This window comes from Siphateles boraxobius, unplaced genomic scaffold (genome assembly GCF_051911475.1).
Source record: "Siphateles boraxobius isolate OS27281-9 unplaced genomic scaffold, OSU_SipBor_1 20, whole genome shotgun sequence".
In the NCBI taxonomy this organism is placed as follows: Eukaryota; Metazoa; Chordata; class Actinopteri; order Cypriniformes; family Leuciscidae; genus Siphateles; species Siphateles boraxobius.
The window spans coordinates 15,374,622-15,391,588 of record NW_027508811.1 but is presented as its reverse complement, the minus strand read 5'-3'; the positions used below and the strand labels follow the sequence as shown (position 1 = coordinate 15,391,588).

General features: G+C 40.3%; 2 protein-coding genes across 8 annotated transcripts in view; one reads left to right on the top strand and one right to left on the bottom strand.

Moving 5' to 3' along the window:
• The first annotated feature begins 1,880 nt into the window (after window positions 1-1,880).
• Window positions 1,881-6,268, top strand: dusp13a (dual specificity phosphatase 13a). 2 transcript variants are annotated; one of them, XM_077237035.1, is made up of 4 exons: window positions 1,881-1,996; window positions 2,411-2,524; window positions 2,622-2,839; window positions 5,445-6,268. In XM_077237035.1, coding segments are annotated over exons 1-4 (555 nt in total). In that variant the 5' UTR covers window positions 1,881-1,994; the 3' UTR covers window positions 5,666-6,268. The 2 variants fall into 2 exon arrangements, with proteins under 2 accessions (XP_077093150.1, XP_077093149.1); XM_077237034.1 differs by having other exon boundaries at window positions 2,411-2,539.
• Window positions 6,269-12,119: 5,851 nt separating this feature from the next.
• kat6b (K(lysine) acetyltransferase 6B) overlaps window positions 12,120-16,967 on the bottom strand; it is a 46,363-nt gene continuing 41,515 nt past the window's right edge. For all 6 annotated transcript variants that reach the window (XM_077237041.1, XM_077237038.1, XM_077237042.1 and 3 more), the window contains 2 exons: window positions 16,070-16,343; window positions 12,120-15,976 (listed from right to left, as the gene is read on the bottom strand). In XM_077237041.1, coding sequence (XP_077093156.1) covers window positions 13,359-15,976; window positions 16,070-16,343 — 2,892 coding nt within the window. In that variant the 3' untranslated portion in view covers window positions 12,120-13,358. The remainder of the gene's footprint in view (window positions 15,977-16,069; window positions 16,344-16,967) is intronic.

The window sequence follows — 16,967 nt, the reverse complement described above, 5'->3', positions numbered from 1 at the left end:
ATTCAAACCTGTACTTTATCATTTGTTTATGACATTTCGTCATGCAAATTTAATTTAAGGGAACTATAACCAACCAAAATTGTTATAAAACAGCATTAACCCACAGAAACCTCGATGAAAGATACTAGGCTATCTCCCCTGGTCTGTCGTCACCCTGACAGCATGACCTGCAGCTGTGCAACCAGAGGAAGCAGGACCCACACGAGTCCCCGGACATACTTCACTTTCAGAGAACATTCAATTAAGACACTACTTTGCTTCCTGATTAGCTGCTTGGCATACACTGTACGATGATAAATCATGGAAGCAGTTAAGAAGAGAAACAGGCAACAGACGCAAGCAGCTAAGCCAAGTGTGTGTATATATATTCTGCTAAGCGAAGTCATCTCCTGAATTGACTGTGGAGGAACCAGAGGCACAGAGGGGGTGATGTTGATGACCACATTAGTGTCACAAAAGTGCTCTGGAAAACAGATGCATCTGTACGTGATTACATTGTGTCAGTGTTTTCTCAGGGAAGACTGTCAAGCCTGAGATATCATGGATAAAAAGAACAAACAGATCAGCCTAGCAGCAACATAAACTTTGGCTTCAACAAACTGCTTTGAAGAAATAGCAATTGAAAAGCATAGCTAAAAACATACACTGTGTAAGCATTTTTCATGTTTTTTTTTCAAAGACTGCATTTAATTTATTACAAATACAGTAAATATTACAAATTTAAAATAGATGTTCTACTTAAAAAAATGTTGAATGTATATATATACATATATATGAATAGAATGTTCAGAAGAACAGCATTTATTTGAAATAAAAAAAAATATTTATCAGTGTAAACATGTTTACTGTAACTTTTGATCAATTTAATATATCCTTGCTGAATAAAAGTATTAGAAAATATTAATGACCCCAAACTTTTAAACGGTAGAGAAAATGTTACTCTGAAGGGAAAAAAATCCATTACCACATAAGAAAAGCAGGCTGAATGATTCATGGATTGGAACTACCATGACAATTTGAAATTGACAAATTTGGACCACTTAATACAAATTACATACAATGCATTTCCAAATAAAGATTAAATAAAGCCAGTCAGTGTAGTCCACCGCACTGCATTATTTGATTCAATGGGACAAGGACTTGAAAAAAGAAACAAAAATCTATAAATCCTTGAAACATAATGTATTATCGTAATTTATTCGTATACAGTATGTGGTTCAGTAATAGTAAGTAATAAGCAGATCTTGAGAAGGAACAGGTGTATGTGGCTTTCACACCCAAGCCATTAATTCCTTTTTATTAGCTTCATAAAACCGTAATTACTATGGGTCTCAAAGCTTATTTTACCAGCATGGAAAGAACAACTCTTAGTTAAGTCTTTTCCTGTTTTACACAAGTAGCATTTGAGCACTAACTAAACAGTTTCAGCTGGAGTACAAAAAAGACAGCGTATCTTTGAGAGGGGTATCTGACACGCTCCAATTACCGAACATGTCACTGCACTTGGATGTGCAAAGATCTCACCATGTATCAGACTCGCCCTCAAGGCAAATGAAAGCAACATCTGGATTTCAAGAGTGTTTAACCTAGCAGCTGGCGAGACCTTGTGAGATATTTCCCTGCACAATGACTCATGATAAAGATGTATGTGTCCAATGAAAGCCACTGATGACCCACCTTTACCTTCGTCTGCACCGAAAGAGTGAGTTGCAGTATTGGGAGTCTGGCCAAGATATACACAATATGTGCAGCCAGAACATGCTCAAAAGATCATTGTCTAGGGAAAGACACTTTTAAAAGCAAACCTGACTGCCCACTGGAAGACCTGGAAGAGCTCTTTGTATCCAGGGAGGTTTATAATTATACACCATTTAAAAAAAGAAACAGCCTCCAGAGACATATCTGTGGACTGGCTGTCAACAACGTCCCTGACCAAGGAGAGAAGAGCAGGCAACCTGAGAACAAGGGGGGGAAAAAAGGACACCGGCTTCTAAATGTAAGTTCACAAAAGGAGGTTAGATTTTAGAGGCTTTTAGAAAGAAACATTTGGGTGTTTTTTAGAGCTATTACTGTATGAAAGCTAGCCTCAGTGAATCGCTCACAGCTCTGGCATCGCATGTTTTCTTTCCCACACCTGAGCTGTAAACATGTTTGCCACGACAGTCAGGAAATCATAAGTGGAATGATATTCCATAAAAGCCGTCAGTATTCATTTGAATGATGTTTAAAAGCTGAATTGGAGTGTCAGTGCGCTCTTAGCAACAAGAAGATTTCACAAGCCTCAACTATGGGATATTTTGAAATAAAGAGGGATGGAGAATGCATCTAAACTGCATATCAGGCATATTAACATGATAATATCCAAAACCTTACTGTAATTAAAATCATTATTTATTTATTTTTGGGCAAGGATGTCTTTCAAGGAGCTGTGTACCTATGAAACACCATCCGTTGCTGAACTGCAGAACTTCCTGTTGAGTGACAGACGGTCCACTGGACATGTCAACCAAGTGTGGCCTAATGTGTACATTGGCAATGAGTGTGTTGTATTATTTTTCCTATTCAAATGGACATTCATAAAATGTACAGAACTACAGATGTTCTCTGTTTTGTTTTGTCAGGGTTGCTGCACGTGACAAGTCAATGCTGTACAATACGGGGATCACACACATTGTGAATGCTGCTAGTGGACCCCCTCATGTCAACACTGGAGCCCACTTTTACAGAGAGATGTCTATAGATTACTATGGAGTGGAGGCTGATGATTCCTCAGACTTCATCTTAAGTGTGTTTTTCTATCCAACAGCAAGATTCATACGAGCTGCACTGTCAAAAAATGGTGAGTTGACATCCTCATGAACATGCTTGATTCAATATTTTTGCTATAGCCTACCACTGGCTGGAATAACTTTCCGCATAAATATTCAGTACCTTTGCCCTGCTTGGGGAATGCTTCATTTTCCAAACTGCAATTGTTTCTCGCGCACTGTAGTAGAGTTCGATCATTTCGACAATAAACGCTTACGGGCGCGTTCAACGCATGCGCACTAAAACTATGTGAGCCATTCCACCGAATGGGTGACATTTGCTTGTTGTAACTATCAAAATTTAACTTGATTCTTTATCTTTTATCAAGACTTAATCTAATACTACACATATTTAACTATTCAAAATGTGTATTGGTCAATCTCAGCCAAGTTTATTTTTTATCTTTTTTACAAGGTTTAAGCAGAAGTGGACGCATATTTTCTCAGTCCTGTTACCGAAACTCATGTGCCATTTAAAAAGCATGTTTAAAACCATGTCAATTAATTCCTTTTTTTTCCCCACAAGAAAGACTTTATTTTAAAGAAATTGTTGGTTATATGTTCAAATAATTGATATTTGTGAAAAAAAAATCACTATATATTAAGGCAAGGTGTATTTTAATAAAAAACACAAAGCCATTTTTTCATTTTAAAGAAGACCGAACCCTCAAGTTTATAATTGTTTTAATAATTTAATTTATTAAACTATTGTATAAATGATGGCCCAAACAAAACTGATAAAAACACTGGTTTAACTTTATTTTTTTAGAAAAAAGAAAAAAAATAGTAACAGGAATGCACACTTTGTAACAGGAATGAACACTTGGTAACAGGAATGAGTGTCCATATGTGTGTGTATTGGAGACAGTGTACATGAATGTGTGTGCATAAGATTTCTGTGTTAAAGTGATGTACTATGTGCTAGTAGTACTTCACAGAGAAGGAGGTGAAAAGAGAAAGAAGGAGAGAGAAGAAGAGAGATGGAGGGAGGAAGAGGGAAATTAAGACAAAAAAGGGGGAAAAGAGAGGGTTGGGGGTGTGTTTCGATCCTTCCATTGCAATATGCCATAGGTGGGTATTTCTGGCACCTGTATAGTATGGGTTTTCTCCATCTTCTACAAAATATAAGACAAAGACACAACATTTAAGTCACCTCGTGGTGGACTGGCTTCCTGAAAGTATGGTGTTCACATTGTAAAACTAATGCCAATGTCTACAATATAAGTAATTGCAACCTTAAAACTCATAATTCAGGTGAATAGTATTATATCAACTAATATTTACAGTATTAAATCAACAAAACGGAAGACTCTACTCACTCCTGTTACTTTAACTCACTCCTGTTATTTTTCATGTAAGCAACAGGATTGAAAGTAACAGGATTGAGTTTTTAAGCAAAAAGTTATCAAATACATGGCATATGGCCACATAGCATACATGCTAACAGCATGAGGACACTGAGCAATTTCTAGTGACTCACCAAAAGTTCATATTTTTAAAATGAACAAATAAAATATAAGAAATATTTTGGTAACAGGACAGTATGTTGAGATTTACCTTCTCAGTCATAGTTACAATTTCATCAAATATACAGAAATTAAAATGAGAGGACTTACTTATGGTCTTCCCATTGCCTTCAGAAGATCCAGATGATGCAACTTCCTGTTGAAAATGTGTCTTGTGGAATATTCCAAGTTTTTCAGAGGGGGGGATGTGTTAGGGTAACAGGACTGAGTGAAAACCCGGGGACATGACTAAAATTTGTATTTTATCTAAAATATTAGGTAAAATATTTTTTTCTTATTAAAAAAAACATTTTAAAGCATAGATTGGATATAAAGTCACACAACAATGTAAACAAATTAAGATTTCTGAAGGATTTTAATCATCATATTTCATGGTAAATTTTAGAGATAGAGAGTGGGGACATGCAGAAAATGCTATTTTTTAGTGTTCTATGTAGTTTTTATTAATGTTTTTAATTATACATTTTAAATTTGTAGTTAGCTTAATGTGCAGGACATTTTGCTTAATAATATAATGTCTTTTAGAGTTAAATTTCATGCAATTTTATACATTTAATGTCCTGGGGACAGAAATGTCACCCTTTCGGTGGAATGGCTCATGTCATACTAACGTGTTTCCACCTTCGTCAGCCGTTTTTATGTCCATTTTCCTTGCGTCACAAAATGGCTCACTGTTTCGAAGCTCTCAAAACTCCAAAAGCTCACGCCACATGCTGGTCAAAACAGTGTAAATGGAACGTGAACATAGACAAAAGGTGTATACAGACACCTTTTACAAATTACAAATGTTTTTTTTTTATGACAGTGTACTGTAGCCTAATCTATTAAATCTAATCTACAAATCATTAAATACAATTAATTATGAAGTGTGTTTATGAAATTTATGAAATTCAAAAAGTTACAAAACCAAGGTTTTCAAAAGCCTCGCTGAAAAAAGTTGGCCGGTCATGCTCCAATCCACCAATTCATAAAAAAAAGGTTTTGAAGCTTCATGTGAAGCATTGTTTCGAAAGCATCCATCATTTCTAACGGCACTGAATCATTCTTTTGGCTATAAGAGTAGCATTTGCACTGTTTAAGTGTCTTGCATTGATTCTGTTCTGTTCTTCAGGAAGAGTGTTTGTCCACTGTCTGATGGGAGTGAGTCGCTCTGCCACTCTAGTGTTGGCCTTCCTCATGATCTGTGAGGATCTTACTCTAATGGAGGCTGTTAAATCTGTACGGCAACACAGAGACATCTGTCCTAATCCCGGCTTCCTTAATCAGCTACGACATCTTGACATGAGCCTCGTCCGAGAGAGGAAGAAAAAACTGGAAGCTTACAAATTGTAACTGAAAACTTGGTAACAATGTGATGAATCCCATTTCAAGAGCATGTCCCTTAAGGGCCTCCTCCCCCATGGCCTTGTCCTAGTTATTTTGGGCCAGATCTTATTTGCTAATATCCATTGTAGTGCAATGGCAAAGTGGGTATCAGAAGGCAAAATTGAAGGGCTTCCCAATAAATAGTAAATAACCTCCACAGGGCAGCAGGGTCACAAAATAAATGGCAGGTTTTTAAATTTCTTCCAGATGAGATATACTTTGAACTTGTTTCAAAATGAGCCAGCAAGTATGTTTTTTTTTTTACTGGAGTGAAATGAAACCGTTGTGGCTTGCTCTTTATCATGGGAAGGTGGAAGAGCCATGCATGGCTACATGTCTTAAGGGTTGATCCCCTGAGTTTCTAATGGGTATCATATGTTCCAACATATTTATGGTCTCTGGTCAAATCCATTGGTGTTGTGACCCACGGATATTGGTGAAACTGATGACAAATCAAATTGTGGTGATGAAGCATTTAAATTTCTCAGTCCAGTGGGACAAAAAAAGAAAAATCACATTGTGTCCTTTCTTTCTTGTTGCTATTAAATAAATTACACAGTACCTCAGGAATTATGTGTTGTTTTGTTTTGAAAGAGGACATCCGTTAATTTTCACCTAATTTCCCTTTGGACTGGGAAGGCAAACATGATTACAGAAGCAGAAAGGTCAAACTAATATGTGTAAATACAAACTGTTCCATGAAAATATGCATTGATCATTCTACTCATAACACATGCATTGACTTAACACAGAATATAAAGCTATATCATTGATTCCAGAGATTTCTAAAAAAAAATGTTAACTGAAAAGCTCCTTAAAGCTGCAGTAGGGAGCTTTGAGAAAACGTTGACTTAGCCTGAAAATTTGAAGAAGCACAACTTTTACAGGTCCAACCCCCTTGCTCTCTGCTGCGCTACACCCCTCCCTCCACAGCTCCTCCCCCACAGCTGAGCCTGCCGTGAACGCGCAGGCTTGTAAGCAGGACCACCGATGACGGCGGATTATAAACAGTTATGGAACATTCACTAATAGGGACGAAACATCAACAATACGCTTTACATTGACAATGGCCTGCCCATACTTTGACTACAAACTTGGTCCTCAAATCATTATGTATTTTGCAATACATGTAACTTTATAACGTTGCACTCTTTCTATAAATTATAAATAGCTAGTAAGATAACGCTAATATAACAGTAACTAACGTTACAGTATGTAAGTAATTATTCTAGTGATATGTAATGCTAGATAAGGTTTGCTAGTACACTATTTCAGCAACATGACAAGGAGGTTTCAATTGTTGCTTACCACAGTGCGTGACATTTCATCTGATCTACATGTTATGCTGCTAGAGTTTTGACACCGAGTCAATGGGCTCTGTCTATTTCTTTCTTTTTCGCTTGTTTATCATCATCGGTCTTTTTCCTTTTACCTCCTTGTTTTATGAGCAGGTGCCACTCGAGAAATTGGCAGTTTAGGTTGTTTCTCCGCTATTGGCACAGCTCCAGCACACCGGCAATCTTGATTTTGAACGTCGGTACGCGCTCGCGCTGTGCAAGAGAGGGGTGTTCAGCGCGTACACGAGCGTGATTGACACTGCTAAGACAGTCCTCCTGGCTCTGATTGGTTGTTTCTGACCGGGAGCGGGGTATTTCTGCAAATGGCAATAGGACCACTGGAAGGAGCCAGAGGAGCTTGATTTTTTCACAGATTATCTGTCTCATATTCTACTGTCAGGAAATAATGACAGTTTTAACAAATATTTGTTTACAAAAGTTACCTACAGCTTTAAGACAAAACCATTGCGCCATCTTTATCGGATCTGCGGTATCTGCTGCTGATTAGCAGACAGCCTTTCGGACCTGTCAGTCTTATCTGATATAATCAAATGATCATTCAATTAATGTGGTATGGCTGTAATACCGTTTCAACAGAAAGAAGCTATACATAAGAAGAGCATTGTGCCACTATCTCAGACATGAAGTATGAAGATCACCCGCACAGCCAGATATTTCCTTACATTTTCCACATTACACGCATATGCTGAAACATATTTAAAAGGAGTATATAAAACAATGTCGGTGGGAAAAGTAGCTAGCAACACTAATGTTTTTGGAACATATGTGCTGGAATGATTTGAAATTCATGAAAATTAAGACCTCGTCTCACAGTAATAGAGCTGCTTTTGTGGGAAAGAAAGAAGACTTCAAGGTTGAAGGAATAAGTGAACCTGACAAAACAGTAAAAGGAATTCAACATCACCAATTTAATGACTTCCCTGTCAAGGTGAGAGATGGTGGTGAAAAAAAAACATCCAGTGCTGATGGTTTTGAAAACCATCCCTCTCCGGAGATGATTCATGTGTCCTTTTCACATATCTGGGAAGCGAAAAGCAATTACCATTCCATTTGCAGCGGCCAAGCTCGCATTACAGAGACTGTGTTAAACTCGGTTCAAAAAAGAAACACCTTTTGGATTAAATTACAAGCACAGCTCTACAGAGATTTCCTATTTTTGTCAAATTTAGTCACTGGGCGCCAGGAAGGACAGCTGCCTGTAGGAGGGCTTGCAGCAGGCAGTGTAAGGAGGGAGTAATTGGCTGGTGGAATTGGGCCCAGGCTGTACCGTCTCCTCTGGGACAAAAGTCAGATTCACTGGCCTTTGACTGAAGGTGCCATCTTCCTCCCTTGTATCTGTCATGATCCACAAACATGACAACACAAGCACGGTGCGTGATGAGAACATGAATTTTTCTCATTATGGATATTCAGATCTGCATAATGATGTGATATGGGCTTGGGGTATACTTGACGGGTGTCTTATGGACAAATTTTCGCATGTTGATTTTAAGCAGTTTATAAGGAGCAAACATGCTGTGCACAGATATACAAACAAGCAAAGTGGAGCGGCGACTACCAATGGGAGCGCAGACAGCGATACCTGTCGGATCGATCGACTACTAGAAATGAAAGTTTGGCGATTTAATCGTTTTAATCACACAACAGTGAGGCAGCAACAGGGAGACCGGGCATGGTTGTAACATGGGGAGAGTTGTAACACTATCAATTCCACTTATTAGGTAAGGGAATAAGATAAGATCATGTGATCACTTCAGTATTTTCCTACTTCCTCCCCGATCCAGCATGGTGATTGTCAAGGGTGGAAACAGGGACATGCAGAATAGAGGAAAAAAAATATTTTAAGAATGTTGACTAAGACTATATTTTGTTCATTATCTGTACTATTGCAGATAAAATTGTCTGACTTTTATTAGATTAATAAGTAGTTTCTTAGACAATATGTGCATTTCCCCCATGCTAATACAGTTAGTTAAACATTGGCTGACAGGGGTGGGCTGGGTTGTAACACTTATTTAAAAAGTAAGTACAACCATCCCCTTACATGCTATATAACTAAAGACTTTCTCGATTTTAAAGTTTTTAAATAATGAATGGCATGGAAAAGAAGGACAGACAGAGGTGTCTCTGCCAGTCTTTTAAATAAAGTGGTTTGCATGGAGCCATTTAACAACTCAAAGCCAAAGAAGGTTTGGGTGAAATGCGCCCTGTGCAGTTAATGGGCCCATCAAGCCTGCCCTGCAAGGTTACCAGCATCATTCATCTGTCAGAACTGTGACTGATTAAGAATATACACCACACACTCACATGCATATATGTGAGTGAGTGAGTGAGTGAGTGAGAGAGAGAGAGAGAGAGTATAATATACCGTATGGTATGGCTTCCCTTTTTACTTTTGTTTAATTGTTACAACTTAACCCAGCATGTGGGAACAATGTATTTGACATCACCTCAGGAGGTCGGTGATATTCTTTTATTCTTGTAGAGTTGCAAAAAGTGTTACAACCATCCCCGGTCTCCCCCAATGCATCTTCTAGACCAAATACCTGGTGCTGTGTGTGTGTGTGTACAGCAAATGCGCCACTCCCCTCATCAGCTCCTACGCTGCATGTTACTAAGGTCAGATAACTCCGATCAATAGCCTAAAAATACCATTTCAAATGTGCAGCCTATTCAGGGCCAAGCAAACATGCAGTGTCTACTCGATGCATATGGACCACCCCAGGCTGTTAATATTGGGGGGCAAACGTAATCTTTTTTTCATGTTTACACAAAATATCATTGATACAGTAAAGTGGGATATTTTGGAAAGCCAATCTTGTGTTTGAAGAGAGGGGAACAATTGTTCAGACCGCAGGGAATAGAGGCGGTTCAGGCTTAATCCTGAGATTTCAACAGGCCCTAACCATGGTAAGCAAAGTTTCAACAAAGCAGCCAATAAAATCCATTTACATCATCTGTTATAACAGTATTTCAGCTGTCACATCAGTATAATCATGCATTTTTACAATAAAGTTAAGACACTGAAACAAGTCTTCAGTCTAGACCGCAAATAAAATAAAAGCTTTGACAGCTTAGTTTACAGTTCCCGTATTAGCTGCATTAAAACCATACTAACCAGCAATTACAAGACAAACACATTAAAACAAGATAAATGTTACATGACGTTCCTTTTTTTCCCTTTCTCTCCAAGGAATAAGATTCATATTGTTCAACAATGGGAATTGAAAATTAAGATGGCATCCAAAGAACACTTAGACCAGTGAGGATTCATTCAGAAAGCGACTGTGCATGATCATTTGTGGAAGAAATGGAGGATGGGCTTTGGCTGAGATCAGGAGTTGAATGTATAGTAGTTAGATCTGCTCCATACCTAAATTAGTAAAAAAAAAAACAAAGAAAAAACCTATATCAAAGGTACTATGTCAAATAGATTAACATGTAAAAGGTTTACCTGAGGTTAAAAGTGAGGATCAAGTATTTGCTTCTACTTTAGACGGATTGCAACCATCTTGAAAAACAAGGTACAAAACGTTCTCAATGCGGCCAGAGGGTAAATGGAATAATGTTACTAATGCTACCTAGGCTTGAACATTGATACTATGGAGTGGAGGCAAAAGACTTCACTATTTTAAACCTCTCTTAGTTTCTCTACCCTGGAGCTCAATTTATTGACCATGCACTCAGCAAAGAATAAAGTAGGTAAAGAGAGACAAGGCATGTTAAATCTCTTTAGATAAGAGGGAAGTAACAGGCAGAGGCGTGATAGCGGGGGGAAAAAGGGTAGCAGGGCCCGAGGCGGGGGGGGGGGGGTACCCTTAGAAGTCGCAGAGCTCAAATCAAAAGTCCGTCTCCGTCTCCACTCCCAGCTCCCCACTCCCAAAATTTGGTACTACACCCCTGGTAACAGGCACTCAAGGACTCAATCAAGTGAGCCCTGTAGAATTCAAATGAGAGGCCCAAAAAGCAGAACTGATGGAGGAAAGTGTTACTGATGCAGATTCTCCATAGAGAGAACAGCGCCCTCTTGAAGATTAGTGCCGACCAATGAATTCATCACTATAATATCAGTGATCGAGATACATTTTGATATGTGCCGATACAGTAAACTGATAAAAAATGGAAGGTGACCTTGAATTGAATAGGATTGTCTTAAATAGTTACATCTCTGTACTTTAGGCTTAAAGCAACTGTAAGCAAGTTTTTTTTTTACCCTGAACTATAGGTTTCAAAATAATACTGATGGTACAGTGACTTCTAATAAGGCAAATGGCTTCGGTTTCTTTCCCACGACAGTTACGTCTCAGGATACATCAAATAAATACATCTCATCATGGCAGGTAAGCTTGGAAATTTTGCAACCTTGCAAAACCTATCTCTGTTATAGGTCTCTCTGCTCTGATAGTCTATATAGTCAAAAATATATTATGCGCAACGTGGCCTATCATGTCACTAACATTTCATTATACACAAACACATTCAAATGCTTTAGAAATCATTTAGTTTGTCAACAAATGCACATGTACAGCTATCCACAGCAATTACGACAGTAGTAAATTTACAACAGTGAATTCCACTGTCGTAACACAAAACTAAATACAGTTGCTTTAAATCCAATTGGTTCAACATTTAAGGCATGTGTGAAGTTTATTGATAAAGCATAAAGAAATATGCAGCAATTTCTTTGACACACAGCCAGCATGTTGTTTAGCTATGTGGTTTCTGGGTATTTAATGATTAGTAAAGTTTGCACAGCAGAATAAAAATAAAAGCTTTTACTAGAAAAATTAATTAATGTACTAGAGCCAAAGACTATATTTGTTCATTTATTGCTATGAGGCACTTCATTGTGTGCAGTTGAATTAGTGTCTTCCAGCTAAATTTGTCTATCCTCTACAGTCAAAAGCACCTGTTTCTCTATTCAGCAGTCTCTGCACTTAAGATTGTTTCCAACCATGACAATGCATCTGAAAATCTGTTGGCTGTAATAGATCCTTTCAAGAAAAGTATAAGTCAAAATAAGCTTGAGATCATGAGAGCATGAAAACAGAGTCCATACACACTTTTAAGTCTGTCAGTGGCTCATCATAATTTATTTTCTGCTAAAATGTACAGCATTTAAGTGACCGACTAAAAAGGTAACTCATAAATACAGGACTGTTGCTCTGTTAATTAGTACAGTCAGGATATCCCTCTTACGTCGAACTGCCATTCTGTACAGGTACAAAGGCTACAAAATAAGCTATACAAACAGACACGATACAATTTACCTTTTTACATGCCATCTGTTTTGTCTATCAACAAGGCTACTGCTCTACATTTCAGTAAAATATAAATCAGATGTTTTATAAAGATAAAAAAAATCTACAGATGGAATGAAAATGTAAGTTTAAAGGCATTTCATAAAAGACCAACTTTGGAGTAAATTGACACATAATAATTTTGCAACTCTCTCCCATCTGAAATGTTTCTGTTTGCCCTTCCCCCTTGATTTAGATTTCTACATGTACAAATACTGACATTGACTGTTCTTTGCTATTGTGACAGAAATTGCTTTAAATTGTATAAAAACAGAAAGCTGCCTCAGGTAAAGAAACTTGTTATAAAGTAACAAATTATACACAATTAGCAATAGAACCTTCCAAGCCGAACATGACGATTTTTTTCAAATCTTTACAGTATTAGAATCAACAAAAATAGAGTTTAATTTTTCCTTCCATACGAGGGAAACCTAACCAAGGCCATACATTTAATATAAAATTGCTTGCTATTAAGCACAACACTGTACAGTACTACTTTGATGCACTGTCACTAACAAAGACGTTATAGCATGCTAAGTATAACCTTACATTTAAAAAAATATAAAAGTAGATTTACAATAATTTAAATAATATGAAGGCATGAGTACAGACTTACATATATAACCTTGCGATTGCTAAAGGTACATTGAAAAGGCTCTTTTGTCCAAAAACATACAATGCAGGCACATTTAAAGGTTCCATAATGCAGGTTCCAACTTAAAGAAAATGTAACCTCCATTTAACTGCAATGCAGTTCAGGGGAGATTTATGCTTACACAATGTTACATTTTAAATCTTATGCTGTAAGGCTTCCCATAAATAGGGGAAAAAAGCTAAAAGTTAGCCAATAAACAAAACTTTTTTTGCATTCTTACCAAGTGCTGGTTCTTTTAGAAAGATCCATAAAAGCGAACATTAACCATGAAAATAAGAACAAACTAAATACCTCAAGTCAACTAACTGACTTTGCAACATCATAACCCTTTACTTTCAGGTCGTTGATTATCGTCTCATATAAGGCCCGTTTAAGGGTTGTTTGGACATGCCGGTATTCACATAACCATGATGACCTGCTGGGCTGTACATCATATTGCCATGGGGAGGAGCCTGCATGGGCTGCTGTGGGTAAGGCTGGGTACCCATCATGCCCATCTGCATAGAGTACTGTGGAGATTGATTCATATAGGTAGGATTGCCATGGTAGCCACCGTTCATCATAGGCTGTGTCACTCTGTAAGTGTTCATCGCCATATTGACGTTCACATTCATCGAGTTGACATTGTATGCCGGAGCGGGCATGAGGTTCACCCCCATGTTCATCCGCGATGGCATAGCCAGCGTCCTTCCAGGAGCCTGCATGGCTACGGTCTGAGGACCCCTACCATACATCTGCTGCTGGTGGTGGGGCGGCAGAGGGGCCGATTTGGAGCGGATGGACATGGGGTGGTGATGGTGATTCTTAGGGGCCATTTGTGTTTGCAGTCTCTGAGACGGGGCCAGGTTCATGTTGGGTGTACCCATGTTGCGCTGCAGCATCATGGGCGGTGGAGTCATATTGGGCGGAGGAGTCACAGTAGCCTGCGACTGAGGACCTCCACCGGGTTGTGACAGAGAAACCAGCGCCGGATTGTGAGGACCGAGCTGCGTGGACAACGAGCCGCTGTTGTTTGCATAGGATGAGATGGAGTGCGAGGCAGAATGGCTGAAGGGCAAGGAGTGGTCCATGATGGTATTGGTGAGTTGCTGTAGCTTATGCAGGCTGAATGTAGCTGATGGTTGACCATAGTGTCCACCTCCATACTCTCCCTGGCTCATTCGGTCATACAGACCCAGGTTGCTAGAGGGATTGTTGGATTCTGGGATGTCGGACAGCTGCATGGGTGGAGCGAAGCTGGCCGGCATGGAGCAGTGTGACAAAGGTTGCTGGTACTGGTGTTGTGGGTGTTGGTGTTGGTGATGTTGATGGTGCGGATGATGCTGGTGATGGCTGTGGTGGTGACTGTGGCTATGCCCGTGTCCATGCCCATGGCTGTGCCCGTGTCCGTGCGGATGGCTGGGCTGCCTCTCCGGCACACAGCCTTGCGGAGACTTCACACTGCATCCCTGAGGGGAGCTCATGCTGGTTTGCTGGAGCATGCTGCAAGCGCCAGTATTGTTCACCACAGGACCGGCCATCTGCTGGGACACAGCACAGCTGCTCTGACTGTGGCTGCCACCGGAGGAGAGGTTGCCATAGGAACAGCTGCTCTGGGAGGAGGTGCCTGCTCCTGCTCCTGTGCCACAAATGCTGTTACCCAGCGTGGAGTCATAACTGCTGGGATTCTCGTAATTCTCAGTGGTGCTCTCAATGCTACCTAGGTCACTGAAGCCACTGTCCACAACCTGCTGAGAATGGTCTGATACCGAGGGCACATCCATTATTGGGCTGGTCTCCATGTTGTTATGAAGCGAGTGCACCGAGACGGTGCCCTGATCGGGGCTGATCTGCGTGTAACCGCTTTCTAAAATGGACACCGCTGGACTATTGACTGATCGTACAGATTGGCTCGGGTGAGAATGGACAGAAGACAGAGGGCTGCTGTGATCTGACTGCTGGCAGTCATCCACGGGAGGGCTCTGCTCCACGTGAACATACCGCTGTAGGCTGTGGCAGGCCTCTTGAGTCTCCACGCAGTCCTGAAAGTGCCTCTCTTGCTCAGATTCTTGAGTGAGAGACTGCACAGCTTGAGCAGTCTCCATGTCAAGCTCAGGGCAAATGTTATGGTCTTCTTTTATTGCCGGGGTCAACGGGCCCATATGCTTTTCTTCAGACCTCTGACTGTTATCCTCTTCCTCGGTTTCCGAGTCTGGAGGATGATCTGAGTCCACAGTGTCTCCCTGTTGCATGCCCAAGCTCACAAGAGTGCTTTCAGACGGAAGCTCCTCAGAGCATTGAGGTGGTGGCTCCATGAGGCTCGGCTGCACTTCAGGATTTTTATTATTATTAATAGTTGAAACTGGTTCTGGGTCTTCAGTAAGGTCTGTTTCTGTTAGTGGCACTGGGTCCTCTATTCTTTGTTCATGGCTATCGTCTTCATCATCTGCATCGTGATCATCCACATGAGATTGTTCTGGCTCTTCGTCCTCTTCCTCATCCTCGTCTCGTTCACCCGAGCCCTTACCAACCCTGCCTTCTGGTTCACCTTCTGGCTTCAGGTCCTTGACCTCCTCTGCATTTAGAGTTGACTGTTCAGCATCATCTATTGGACCTGATGTGGTCTCATTAGCACAGGGAGAATTTTCCACCGTGTCAGACTTGTCGATCGACTCATCCTCATTTACTTTGTGACACACTGGTGGCTCTGGACTGTGGGGCTCTGAAATGCAGGTGTCCAGTTCTGGGTCCTCTGGCCTGGGCTCTCTGAAGGACTCCGATGGTTCTGAGAATGAGGCAGGGCTGGCATCCTGCTCCTCCTCTTGCTCCTGCTCCACTGTGACCATTGGTGTCTCAGGCGGTGTGTAGAGGTTGAGCTTAAAGCCCATTTTGCGCTCCTTTAGTCTCCATTTGGGAGGGCCTCGTTTGACACCTTTGGGCCAGCCTTTCTTCCGTTTTATAGGTCGAGGATTGTCCTTTTTTAATGCTTCACAAACACCACAAAAAGGTTACATATTAATTTATCTTTCAAATATGCAACAAAAGCAGTATGATGTAAATGTTAACATGTATGCTTTACCTTCCGAATTCCCTCCTTTAGATTGATTTGAGTGATTGTCATCTCCATGTCTCCTTGGCCTTCCAGGCCGACGCACGGCCACTCTCTGGTTTTTCACCTCTTCTTCATCCTCGCTGTCGCCCCTCCTGCTGGGCTGTGGCAGAGGACTTTCTACATCAGAGTTTTCGAATGGCTCATCTAGCACCTCTGTTCTCTCCGAGATAGTTTCGGTCGTGACACTGCTGTTGATTCGCGTTCTTCTCCGCCCTCTCTTCCGTCGCAGATTTGATGCCCGCTAAAAAAACCCACATACATTTAAGAGGGATATTCGCTTAGCAGAGAAGTGCATATTGTATGCTTGAGAACAACTTGCGCTTGAGAATGGAATAAATACAGTGAAATGTCAAAGACTGTTAGGCTTAACAACTGTCATAGCAAGGGTTGGCCACTTTTTTGTTAAATTGTCCCTGGTGCCCTTTAATCCAAAATCATAGGTTTGGAGGAGACAGATACGGTCAAGGGTGATGCTAAACATAGGGAAATGTGGCTGCGTTGTGACTGGGTTGCTTCATGATCTAAATGCAAAAGCCCATCATTTAGACCACAGTGCCTACACCACAGGCCATTCATTTGGAAAGCTTAGCTTGCCCAAAACCCCAAATGAGAGTGTGCTGAATCAAACTGACCGCAAGATCCTCACAACATACTCTCCCCCCAGGCATTCTGGTATAGCAGTACCCCAGTGCAAATAATCTGCAAGATTACTTTGTGATACAGAATCAAGATCTCCCACACAAATCATGAAAGCAATATTACCTAATTATGGACTTAAGGACAGATGGAAATTTCTGACTGATGGAGAGTTTGGGATTTTTTCCCCCATCCTACTAAATATGCTTCCTAAATTCTTAAGGATTTT

Bases quoted from the DNA above. Each gene is read 5' to 3' on its own strand.
- dusp13a (XM_077237034.1), top strand. The intron at 2,540-2,621 runs GTGTGTTGTATT...TTGTTTTGTCAG, and splicing joins AATGTGTACATTGGCAATGA to GGTTGCTGCACGTGACAAGT. The intron at 2,840-5,444 runs GTGAGTTGACAT...TCTGTTCTTCAG, and splicing joins AGCTGCACTGTCAAAAAATG to GAAGAGTGTTTGTCCACTGT.